General features: G+C 44.8%; 1 protein-coding gene across 4 annotated transcripts in view; it reads left to right on the top strand.

Annotated features, from left to right (window-relative positions):
- Positions 1–2,503: 2,503 nt before the first annotated feature.
- The window catches only part of LOC112246685 (E3 ubiquitin-protein ligase RNF220-like), a 41,960-nt gene continuing 31,212 nt past the window's right edge, over positions 2,504–13,251 (top strand). For all 4 annotated transcript variants that reach the window (XM_042322977.1, XM_042322976.1, XM_042322975.1 and 1 more), the window contains exons 1-2: positions 2,504–2,796; positions 4,467–5,123. In XM_042322977.1, coding sequence (XP_042178911.1) covers positions 4,508–5,123 — 616 coding nt within the window. In that variant the 5' untranslated portion in view covers positions 2,504–2,796; positions 4,467–4,507. The remainder of the gene's footprint in view (positions 2,797–4,466; positions 5,124–13,251) is intronic.

Genomic DNA, 13,251 nt, shown 5'->3' with positions numbered 1-13,251 from the left:
GATGATTCAGTCATTTAGGAATGAGTGTGAGGCCAACAAAAAGACATTCAGATGACTCATGTCCTGCCACCAAGGAATACGTCCAATCAACATCACATCACATCATCATCAGCTGCCCAGGCAGCCCGGTAATTAGATGCTGCTGACTGAGATACTGTGGCTCGGGGTGGCAATTTATTCTGGCCGCCAGTCAGTACAGTAGACCCACGGCCAATACAGCGCAGGGCCCGGTGCTACTGTTCCATAACCAGGCAAAGACAGGGACATCATTAACACTTGAGTGGGCCTGGAGGACACGCAAGGCAAACATCACCACCACCACTACTACGCAGAGCCACCAGTTCTCTGTGAAGGATAGAAGGGCAGAAACAGACTGGCCATGGGGCAACTCAGACAAATGCCAGGTGGGCTGGTCCATCAATCCCATTGTGTAAATTAGTTTGTATGCAGAATGATCCTTTTTTTGGTCAAATAATGGGGACCTTGAGGAAAGTTGTGAGCCGGTATGGGGACCTTGAGGAAAACAAATGGGCTGGTGTGTTAGAAATAGCTGGGCCGATTTCTGCTCCCAGTTCGTCCCTGTGGAAGGGGATCATAGGAGGGAGGGACATAAGCTAGCTGCTAACAGGACTGTGTCTGCTGTGTGTCTGTCTGGATGTTCACTAACCAGGGGATTCTAGCCAAGGGACAAACTGGAATTTCGAGGTGCTTGTAAATATTTTTGCAAGACTTATAGAGGTCGACAAGATGAGCTGACACTGGAATGCCTGTTTATATACAGCCTGTTGCTCCAGTGGTGTGTGTTCACTGAATCTAACCCTTAAACAATGTCACAAGCCAGCTAGCGCAATTCACTTACTGAAATAATGACCATCCTATGTCAGACCCCACACCAAGGCCTGTCACATAAGTCTGGAGGTGAGACAGAGCTAGCCAGTCAGTCTCATGTCTCCTGTTTATATTCCCGTTACATTTCTGCATCTGCTGTCTGCCTTCCTATTTCCCCACACAAACTGGGGTGGGCTGTGGAGGGTTGGGGTGGTGGGCTGTGGAGGGTTGGGGTGGTGGGCTGTGGAGGGTTGGGGTGGTGGGCTGTGGAGGGTTGGGGTGGTGGGCTGTGGAGGGTTGAGGTGGTGGGCTATGGAGGGTTGGGGTGGTGGGCTGTGGAGGGTTGGGGTGGTGGGTTGGGGTGGAGGGCTGTGGAGGGTTGGGGTGGTGGGCTGTGGAGGGTTGGGGTGGTGGGCTGTGGAGGGTTGGGGTGGTGGGCTGTGGAGGGCTGTGGAGGGTTGGGGTGGGTAGTCTATGTTCTTTTTTCTATGTTGTATTCTGTGTTTGGCCTGGTATGGTTCTCAATCAGAGGCAGGTGTCGATCGTTGTCTCTGATTGAGAATCATACTTAGGTAGCCTGTTTTCCCCATTTTGGTTGTGGGTGATTGTTTTCTGCGTTTTCCACACAGAACTGTTTCGTTTTCAGTTTGTGTAGTGTTCAGTTTTGATTAAAAATATGACGAACACTTACCACGCTGTGCATTGGTCCAATCCTTCCTAGTCCTCCTCAGAAGAGGAGGACGAAAACCGTTACAATTACAGACAGAGACCTGAGGGGAAGCAAATATAGTACCGTTGGAGACATGGAAATTACGTGTCACATTAGATTAGCCCAACAGAACCTCTGGAATGGCTCAGGGGAGACATCATTATTTCAATAACATTATTCCCAAAAAGTCTTTAAACTATACAAATTCTGATAAAAACACATTAAGAGTGATTTGTGATTTTCTCGTGTTATCCATCAAACAGTGTTAAATGTCTGAATCCCTCCGAGTCAAGAAGATCAACCACCCAATAGACACAATTTCAGCATTAAATGATCATTTGCATTCTAACTCAGCAACAGCATCTTTTCCCTGAATCAAAAGCACAGGACATGGCCATCAACCTAAGCAATTCTCTACTGAACAGAGGAATGGAAGACAACTCAGTCCCAAGCACTTCACATTTTATAAAGCTTTCCGTCACGTGAGACTGACCCCATTAGGCATGTTATTAAGCCTGGGCCTTGTACTGTCCAGTGTTGGTCCTTTTCAAGGTTATCCCCTGTCCTCAGTCCCCAGCCTATACTGTTACCTTTAAACTTAGGTAGCCTAGTAGTTCATTACACTGCCATTAGAAAAAGTGCAGTTTATTTTATGGAAAGAAACAATGCCAAATGTAAAATCTCAATGTTGAGTTGAAGTGAGACAATATCTATGCCTGAACATCTGTGTTTGGTATAAAACGTTTACAATCAGGACTAAAGCATGTTGTTATCAGGATTTAAATGGTAATGTATGCTACTTATTTGTGCCTTTGCCAGAGGTACATTATTTTTTAAAGCAGTTGGATATGGCTTAATCACATTTTAGTATAATGTTTGTTGTTGTTCAGGATAGAGGCTAGCACTGAGGATAACAGATTGAACGTTCTAAATGTAGCTCTCAGACCCTCTTCGGGGAGAGTGACTCGGAGGGGAAAGGTAGGCTAAGAGAGGGAGAGGGGATCATCACTCGAAGCGTGGACAAGCATCTGAGCAGCAGTAGCCACAACAGCCTGAACCAGCGTCGCTTTAACCTCACAAATTCACCACCTCCTCTGTTACAATTATAATTGGTCCGTCCACGTGACAAATACCGCTCTATTACTTGGAAAGAATCGCAAGCGCGTGTTTTTTTTAAGGTGCCAACGATCTCTGACATCTTAACTTGAGAAAGTGTTCTTTGTGCGGTTAACAAAGGTCCATTGCTACGCTTTAACTCGGTAAGTAGCCTACGTCTAGCCCTATATGCAACTTCTTCTTCTTAACTGTTAAATTGTTATGGTAACCTAGGGGTTATGGGTTAAATTAGCACATGTATAGCCTTATTGTGTAGCCTATTCTACATTTTGTTGGCTTCTTGTCGGCCCTATATGCAATATCCTATTAATATATTTTGTATAATTATCTGGATAAATGTTTTATCAGGTATTTGCTCTTGAAGACTGCTACGCTTTTTATTATTTTTTTTACTCGCAAATTAGGGTTTGTTTTACATTTGAATAGCCTACTTTTCAAGATGTTTGTTGGGAATTCCGTTGTCCAACTTCTTACGTTCTTAAACCGCTCATTTGGGGACCCTGAGACGTTTCACAATTTTGTTGTTGCCCTGAATTATCTCGCCAGATTCACCTAATCAAGGCCTTGATGATTAGTTGACCAGTTGCGTAAGGTGTGTCATCTCTGGGATATATCAAACACATGGGATGGCTTGAAATGTTTCTAATCTATAGGCCTGGCGTGTTAAGTCTAAATAGACCTATATAATACATAAAACAAACACAACTGAAAAAAATCTCTTGCAGGGAGTCTAAGGGATGTTATTACGCTCTCACATTAGAATGAGTATCGAGTAGAAAAACAATAAGGAAGGGAAGCGCTGCTAAGGTACACAATAGTAGATTTTGGTAGACTGAGTAGTGTTTAAAAAAGTAACTTGGGGCGAGAGAACGCAGAAGACATGCGACCTCTTTCATGTAATTTTTGTTGTTGTTGTTGAACGGAAGTTTTTAATTTGCACATTCATATGTAAAAACAAAACATCTAATAAATCTATCATAGTTCACTATAAGTGTAGATGATCAATAGCAAAACTATCTCTTTCATAACCAAACCTGTAAGGAACATCATTTTTAATTGATCATTTGTAGCCTATAAATAGGTTAATTTCAGAAACTTTAACATTGAGGAAACAGAAACGATTCGTTTTATAATCCTCTTCAATATCTGTAGATTTACATTTTAGAATTAGACGCCAATATTGGGATTATTTTAACGTTTTATGCAGACCACACAAAAAAATGATATTCACCCAAATATCTATTTGATAAAACGTAATGTCAAGTACATGGAAATATATGCGTTTTACTTTATTTTCTATTGTATGTTTGTATGTTTTTTTTAATGTAACTTTCAATTGAATTTAACAGCACATTCTCAGTTACTAATACAAGTCAGCGCAGCTTTTCCTTTCCCAGTTTAGTTACTTAGACTATGAAAGTGTGTTACCATTCTTAACATAATTTTCTGTCCAGATTGCACATTCCTTATGGAAATTTCTTATTTTTGGTAAAGTTATTATTTAACTTTTAAATTAGTTAATTGTGTCACAGTTCTCTTTCATCCCCCATATCTCTTTCTTATATCACCCTCATTTCTGACAATATTTTATCAAGATGTCTTACATTTACTGTACATTTAGCAGAGCAATGATTAAGTGCCTTGCTCAAGGCCCCATCGATAGATTTTCGTCTGAACCAGTGACATTTTGGTTACTGGCTCAACGACTCTGAGGATGGACTCACAGTGAAGTCATTCAGCATCAACCTCATCTGTCTCCAAACCACGCCATTACTAAGCCCATCCCCTATTGACCAGTCCCCTCTCGCTTTAGGGACAGCGAGGATTGATTGGATTGATTGGAGGGTTGATTGGATGGACCTCCACTGGCCCACCTTCAAGATGGACAGCTCCTCCTACCTGCCCGGTCCCCTGGCGTCCCCAGCCCTGATGGTGCTGGCCTCCACAGCCAAGACAGGCCGTGATGCCTCCGTCCCCTGCCAGGCCCCGAGGTCCTTCAGGGCCCCAATCTTTGAGAAGGACCTCCCCTTCCCTTCCGGCTCCTACACATTTGCCTCCATGTACAACCGTCAGGGGCCTATCTCCAGCCACAGCTCCTTCCCTGCCAGAGACTTCCCTGCCTCCCTGCTCCACCTCCATCCTCAGTTCCAGTTTCACCCTAACAAACTGGACTGCCCTTCCCTGGGGATGCTCAACCACATTGGGGTAGGGGCCTTCCGACCCTTCTCCTCCCCGCCTGAAGAGAAGGAGACCAGGGGTTATCAGTCAGCCTTCACCCCTGCTAAGAGACTCAAGGGCTGCTACACAGATTCTGAGGGGAAGGAGTATGATTTTGGAGGAGGGTGTTTCCTCTCTGGCTCACCGGGATCACTCAAGGCTGCCGAGGATTCTGGGAGGAAGTTGTTTACGGTGTCTGGGCTGCTGTCGAACAGAGAGGCCTCGTCTAGTCCTGAGGACCGTAAAGAACACTGTGAGTATCCTCTGTATATATACTTCTCCAAGCATATCTATATGGGTGGTAATATAGTGGCAGTAATACAGTGTGATTTAAAGACACGCAGCAAAATCCTCATACCAGGCTAGCAGGAATTGTATGCTTTTTTAAAATCCATGGTTTCAATTCAATCGATGAAATCATTGACAGTTATGGAAGGCCTACATCTGGAATTTTTAATGTGTGTCTTTATGGACTGTGTCCTTTCTACTCTTTGACAATCTTAACCCAAATCTTTTCCTGCTTGTGCAAAGAATGTGACACTCTCTTGGACTTGACATGAGCTGACAAAAAATGGCCACTCGTCCATGTTTCTGGTAATTGGTCACGGATTACCATTAGTACTACCACTGAATGTATAGTTTTTCAATAAGGTGGAAGACAAACATAAGAGGAGAGGAAGTTTGAGTGATAAACACCCTATTCAGAGATAACAAGGTGACAGAGCGAGCAAGGCAGCCATGCGACGAGAAATGACGCAGCTCTCGGCTCCACAAATTACATCCTCAACTCAATATGGCCACCCACGCAATCATGAGCCATCTGTTGTGTTGACAACATGAAGGAGAGAGGTGTCAGTCAGAGCGACGGGGCGAGAGCAGCTCCTCATTACGCTAGAGGATAATTGCCCGACGGCGCGGGGGCACAACGGTACTCGCCTGCCCTCGTCTTGCCTCCACCTCCAAAGAGTGGGAAGGAAGGCAGACACTCCAGCACAAGGCATGATGGGAAAACTAACCCCCGCACGGCCGCTAAGGTGGTGCCTGACAGATGAAAGTCCCCAGAGAGAGAGGGCCCACAATCCTCGGTAGATCAGGGGAGGGCCATGTTGAAAATAATGACAATGAGAGGGGGGAGCTGAGAGCTGTGATATCCATATAACAAAGATACTTTTCATCCCACATCAAGGCCTGGAGCTGGGATGCCTTGTCTTAACAAAAGAAACGGATTGTGTGTGTGTGTGTGCAAGCCTGTGAGTGTCTGGTTTTGTGGAACTTCCTGGTTTTGAAATGCCGTCGGGTGAATGACAGGCAGGAATCCCAATAATGAAACCTAACAGTGACAGGAAAGGGAAGATGCCAAACAGGTGTGTGTGAGTGTGTTCATAGGCTTATTACGAGAGCGACACCCTGTGAGTGTGTTTGTCTATGTGTTCATTACGCAAGCGAGTGTGCACTCCTGTGTATGTGTGTGTGTGTGTCTGTGCTCATATTACCTCCAAACAGAGAATAATTTGATGAAAATACAGGCATGGATGGACAGGGGGCATGGAATAGGGCTGCCGAACCCAAAGTGGCTGGTGCTATGTAGCTCAAAGTTCCCATGCGCAACGACCCATACGGTACGACCCATACAGCATGATCCATACCATACGACTCATACAGTATGACCCATATTGCGCAACCCATACATCACAAAACACACTACAAAACACCAAGTGTGTTCACAGGCATTCTATGTCCCCCTCTATTCTATCAATAAATTATATTTTGGGGCGGCAGGTACAGTGCCTTGCGAAAGTATTCGGCCCCCTTGAACTTTGTGACCTTTTGCCACATTTCAGGCTTCAAACATAAAGATATAAAACTGTATTTTTTTTGTGAAGAATCAACAACAAGTGGGACACAATCAAGAAGTGGAACGACATTTATTGGATATTTCAAACTTTTTTAACAAATCAAAAACTGAAAAATTGGGCGTGCAAAATTATTCAGCCCCTTTACTTTCAGTGCAGCAAACTCTCTCCAGAAGTTCAGTGAGGATCTCTGAATGATCCAATGTTGACCTAAATGACTAATGATGATAAATACAATCCACCTGTGTGTAATCAAGTCTCCGTATAAATGCACCTGCACTGTGATAGTCTCAGAGGTCCGTTAAAAGCGCAGAGAACATCATGAAGAACAAGGAACACACCAGGCAGGTCCGAGATACTGTTGTGAAGAAGTTTAAAGCCGGATTTGGATACAAAAAGATTTCCCAAGCTTTAAACATCCCAAGGAGCACTGTGCAAGCGATAATATTGAAATGGAAGGAGTATCAGACCACTGCAAATCTACCAAGACCTGGCCGTCCCTCTAAACTTTCAGCTCATACAAGGAGAAGACTGATCAGAGATGCAGCCAAGAGGCCCATGATCACTCTGGATGAACTGCAGAGATCTACAGCTGAGGTGGGAGACTCTGTCCATAGGACAACAATCAGTCGTATATTGCACAAATTTGGCCTTTATGGAAGAGTGGCAAGAAGAAAGCCATTTCTTAAAGATATCCATAAAAAGTGTTGTTTAAAGTTTGCCACAAGCCACCTGGGAGACACACCAAACATGTGGAAGAAGGTGCTCTGGTCAGATGAAACCAAAATTGAACTTTTTGGCAACAATGCAAAACGTTATGTTTGGCGTAAAAGCAACACAGCTCATCACCCTGACCACACCATCCCCACTGTCAAACATGGTGGTGGCAGCATCATGGTTTGGGCCTGCTTTTCTTCAGCAGGGACTGGGAAGATGGTTAAAATTGATGACAAGATGGATGGAGCCAAATACAGGACCATTCTGGAAGAAAACCTGATGGAGTCTGCAAAAGACCTGAGACTGGGACGGAGATTTGTCTTCCATCAAGACAATGATCCAAAACATAAAGCAAAATCTACAATGGAATGGTTCAAAAATAAACATATCCAGGTGTTAGAATGGCCAAGTCAAAGTCCAGACCTGAATCAAATCGAGAATCTGTGGAAAGAACTGAAAACTGCTGTTCACAAATGCTCTCCATCCAACCTCACTGAGCTCGAGCTGTTTTGCAAGGAGGAATGGGAAAAATGTTAAGTCTCTCAATGTGCAAAACTGATAGAGACATACCCCAAGCGACTTACAGCTGTAATCGCAGCAAAAGGTGGCGCTACAAAGTATTAACTTAAGGGGGCTGAATAATTTTGATTTGTTAAAAAAGTTTGAAATATCCAATAAATGTCGTTCCACTTCATGATTGTGTCCCACTTGTTGTTGATTCTTCACAAAAAAATACAGTTTTATATCTTTATGTTTGAAGCCTGAAATGTGGCAAAAGGTCGCAAAGTTCAAGGGGGACGAATACTTTCGCAAGGCACTGTAGCCTAGTGGTTAGAGCTCTGGACTTGTAACTTAAAGTTTGCAAGATTGAATCCCCAAAAATCTGTTGTTCTGCCCCTGATCAGGGCAGTTAACCCACTGTTCCTCGGCCGTCATTGAAAATAAGAATTTGTTCTTAACTGACTTACCTAGTTGAATGAAGGTAAAATGAAACCCTGTTTGTAAGCTTTAAAATGCTACCGATCTAAACCTTTTATCTTTTCCAGTGATGAAGACATGGATGTTACCCCACTGTACCATGATACATTGTGTTGTGTTGCATGTGATATGGGTCAACTTTGAGCATCTCCTGAATGTTTGGGCCTTAAGGTCCAAAAAGTACCTTTATGACCACTTCTACAACGGGCAAAAATGTATGAAAGGTTTCATTCAAATTAAAAGGGGTGCTGTCAAAAAAGGATGGAATTCAAACGGATTTACCCATCATCTATGCACTTAGGGATACATTCATTAGATTTCAACTGGAGACTGTATGCTATCTACAGGAGCTCACTGTGAATTGGCACATTTTGTGTGAGTATATCAAGAGTTAAAAACGGTTCTATGTGCTCTCGTTAGACAGGCTTGTTGTGGCTATCCTGGCTGTTTGTCTGACACAGTGTTTGTTTATATGTCTTCATGATGTCTCCCTTCTCTTCTCCAGTATCCAAACACAACATTACCCCAGGGGCTGTATGGGCCAATCGTCTCAGAGTAGGAGTGTTGATTTAGGATCAGATTTGCTTTTTTACATCACAATGAATAAAACTACATGGGCAGAGGTAGGGCCTGATCCTTACAGTAGATCAGCATTATGGCCCCAGACGTTTTATCTGAAGATATGCAGACGAACAGATGTGACAGCTGTTTAAACGGCTCCTCTCTTTCAAAGGGCAGATGTCTCCAGCGAGGCGAATCATGCTGATTTTCCTCAGGGAGATGTTTCAAACTTCTAGGGGTTGAGCTGTATAACTAAAAGGATACAAAAACAGAGGAAGAGAATGGTAAAACATTGTCTACTGCAGATTTCCAGACAGACAGACTGTGGTGATCTTCCCTTCAAATCCCTGTGTTGTTATCACACCGTATGGTGTCGAGTTACTGTAAGGGAGAGTTCTGATTGGTGTGTCCAGTTGTATGAATAGTAAATGTGGGCAGGTGAGAAAATAATTCTGTAGCAAAGTAAAGCCATCAGACAAAGGTGTAGCTGTCTCTGTCTATCTGTCTGTCTCTGTCTCTCTGTGCCTGCCTGTCTGTCTGTGTGTCTGTGCGTGGTGTCTGTGTGTCTGTGCGTGGTGTCTGTGCGTGGTGTCTGTGCGTGGTGTCTGTGCGTGGTGTCTGTGCGTGGTGTGTCTGTGCGTGGTGTCTGTGCGTGGTGTGTCTGTGTGTGGTGTGTGTCTGTCTGTCTCTGTGCGTGGTGTGTCTGTCTGTCTCTGTGTGTGTGTGTCTGTGCGTGGTGTGTGTGTCTGTCTGTCTCTGTGTCTGTCTGTCTCTGTGTGTGTGTGTGTGTGTGTGTGAGACTGCATTGGAAATAAAGAGCCGATAGATGTGTTTGCATGAACATGGAATGGTTCCTATTGATCTCCTCCTCTGTTAGATGTAAACAGTATGTCTTACAGGAGACTTCAATCAATACACCCTCAGCTGGACAGCTGCTCTGAAAGAACACACACACACACGGAAACTGTGTCTGGAACCAACTAAACCCATAAAGCATCACATGAGAATGAATCCCTGTGGCAAGTCTGCACCTGTGTCCCATATGGCCCCCTATTCCCTACGCAGTGCACTACTGTGGGAACACATTGTCATTTAGAATGTAGCCTACCATTAATCTATGGGATATTGATTCTGTACAGTCAGGTTTGGTGTTCCCTTGAGTTCCATAACAGCCGTGTATAACAGACCGTAGAGGACTCTTAAACACTGAACACATCTGGTGAACCAAAGCCTTGGAGTGTTACGCTCAAATGTTTCCCCTCTCCCATTCGGGTAACTTCCCTGGGCCTCGCTTCCCCATCAGTGGAGGATTTAGTTGTTTTCTATCCAGTTATCCCATAGAATTCCCACAGTCCCTCAACAGCAGATTTTGCCACCCATCCCGATAAGGAAGATTTCCCCCATATTTGTGTCCAATTCAAGTGACTGAGAAAAGGAAGCATTAACCCAAGTTGCAGAGTTTCCGAGTCATGGTGTGAGTGAGTGAACCTACTGTACATCTGCTACAGAGATCTCCCCTCTCTTTGCCACACACATAATTTAGCATTAGACTGAGGGGGGTTAAGATCAGAAAGAGATAGAATAACCAAGCCAAACATCCCCCAAATCAAAGGGATCTTCTAATGGTACGATCCATTTGACAGCTGTGTTACCATACTGTAGAGGAAGAGAATGTCTGGACCATGTAGACTGCACTTTGGGATTTCAGACACATTGTCTGAGAGAAGAAGAAGCATATGAATGAGATGGTGACTGTGTTTGATGTTCGAGGGTCGTGTTTGACTGTTGCCCTCCTGTCGTGGCAGTAATTTGTTCTTCTAATGTACTCTTAAGTGGGGAGCTTTCATCCTGGCGGGGGGGGTGGGGGGCTGTTATTCTCTTTTTCTTTCTCGTTCCCTTCGTCTTGTCTGGCCAGGAGCAGCAGTGTGTGGAAGTGGTAGAAGTTATCCTTCCATAACACCCACCCACACTGCACATTGATACATTATCCTTCCATAACACCCACCCGCACACACAGCACATTGATACATTATCCTTCCATAACACCCACACAGCACATTGATACATTATCCTTCCATAACAACCTCTTTACACCACATCTGCCCTAGACTGCCTCGTAACTGTCTGCCCTAGACTGCCTCGTAACTGTCTGCCCTAGACTGGCTCCCACTCCAACCAACCTCTATACTCCCAAGTAACATTCACTGTACGGTCTGTCGTCTGTAGTGCCCATATCCTCAACCAGCAACCACACACACCCACTCAGTGTATAGACACAAGGGGGGTTGTCTGCAAGTGACATGGAATCCATATGTCCTCATTCAGGTCTAAAAGGAGCCCAGTTAAAGGAGGAATTTTACAGTAACATGGGGAGAGAGAGGGTAAGGCTTCGTCCTAAATGGCACCCTATTCCTAATGGTGTGCATCTTATCTTTCTGCATTCTCCTCCTATTGAACAGCAGTGTAGACTGAGAGGACAGAGAGAGATTATGAGAGAGGACAGAGCGATTATGAGAGAGCACCAGGGGTTGTTAAAACAACAAGTCTGCTTCAACAGAGCCTCTGTCTCCCTGCACCTGATGGTCCTGACGCATCACATGGTCTGAACGCCTCTCTCTCTGATCTCACTTCAAAGACCCGTGGAAGGAGATGGAGGGTGGCGGGGGGGCTTTGGGTGGCTGGATGTAGGGAAGACTGTGTCCCAAATGGTCCCCTATTATTCCATATATAGTAACTACTTTTGACCAGAGCCTTGTGTGGGGGAGTGCACTATATTGGGAATAGGGTGAAGGGGGCTGGGGCTGCGGTTTTGGATCACTGAACACATCCCCTGTTCTGTCCCTGTTCTTTATTTAAAACCAGGTAGGCCAGTTGAGAACTAGTTCTCATTTACAACTGCGACCTGGCCAAGATAAAGCAAAGCAGTGCGACACAAACAACAACACAGAGTTACACATGGAATAAACAAACATACAGTCAATAATACAATAGAAAAGTCTATATACAGGCAATAAATTGGCCATAGTAGCCACAGATTTCCACTTTATTACGTATAGTCGGACGTGTGCGGATGGGTTATTAGCAATTGTGGGCAGGTGTGGCTGAACAAACAGCTGACCCGGGCACCACTAGTGTGTGTGTGTGTGTTTGTGTCAAGGCTATTCTGGCAGAAGACTGGGTTGAGGAGGCTGGATAGTGGATGGGTTACCCTGACTGAATAAGCGATCTGAAGCCATCTCAATAGCCACTCATCGCAGTAACACAGACTCTCTGTTACATAAGTCGTTCGTATGGAGATGACACTAATTGACTCCCATAGAACATACAAGCTGTGCTGGACAGTACAAGCCTGGTTAGGGGCAGGAAAATGAAGAGGTCAGTCCATAATGAAATCCATGTCATAAAATAATCCACACTTTCACAATTCCTAAAAGAATTTGAAGTGACCTTTATCGACCCCTCTTGATGTGGGGTATGTTTACTCCTCAGTCAAGCTGTCTCTCTAAGAAAAAAATCTAAAACGATCAGCAGATTTAGCAGCTGTGGGTGTCACGGAAATGATTCATTATATTCTGTGCCAGCCAGGCACATTGTAAAGCGGAGAATGTTATACAGAATTATGCACTATTATATGTCCAGAATCCCAGGACAGTCAGTATTATCGCAGGGTCCTATCCCTATGTCTGGGTGGGCTAGAACCAACCTGCCGCTGGGTCTAGCTTCTAACTGGAGGTGATCCTGCCTCATTAGCGCATGCTCAAGCCTCTCTTTTGAAGCCATGTTCATAGGTGATTGAACTTTGAACTGAAAGTGTCCTCACTACAGCACCACAGCATGACCTGATTGAACAAAAACAGAGCGGTGAGGATCTATAACTGGCCGACGCTGCCAGACCTCATTGTTCTTCAGTGTTAGCAGACCGGGAGGGAGTATCGCTGGGGGGTATTGATGAGCACCACACAGGATCAAGCTCACCAGGGCTACAGACACATGCGGTCGAACGCCTGCATGTGTGTAAACGCGCACACACGCGCTGGCACAGAACATCAGCCACTGTGTTTCTCCACTGTGTTATAAAGGCTCTGTTTACTTGGCAGCCCTTATCCCAGTGATAGTGCTGGGTCGGTGTGTCTTGTCTTGTCTGGCTGGCTGGCTGACTACCTAGTCCTGAATAAGGCAACCACTGCTATGTTCAGTCCCTCTGGCCCGCTAAATGAGAAAACAGACAGGTGGACTGATACGCAGGCAGGCAGGCAGGCAGACAGACGGACG

Source organism: Oncorhynchus tshawytscha, linkage group LG06 (assembly GCF_018296145.1).
Source record: "Oncorhynchus tshawytscha isolate Ot180627B linkage group LG06, Otsh_v2.0, whole genome shotgun sequence".
Taxonomy (NCBI): domain Eukaryota; kingdom Metazoa; phylum Chordata; class Actinopteri; order Salmoniformes; family Salmonidae; genus Oncorhynchus; species Oncorhynchus tshawytscha.
The sequence above is the reverse complement of the archived record's forward strand: the minus strand, read 5'-3'. Positions and strand labels throughout refer to the sequence as shown.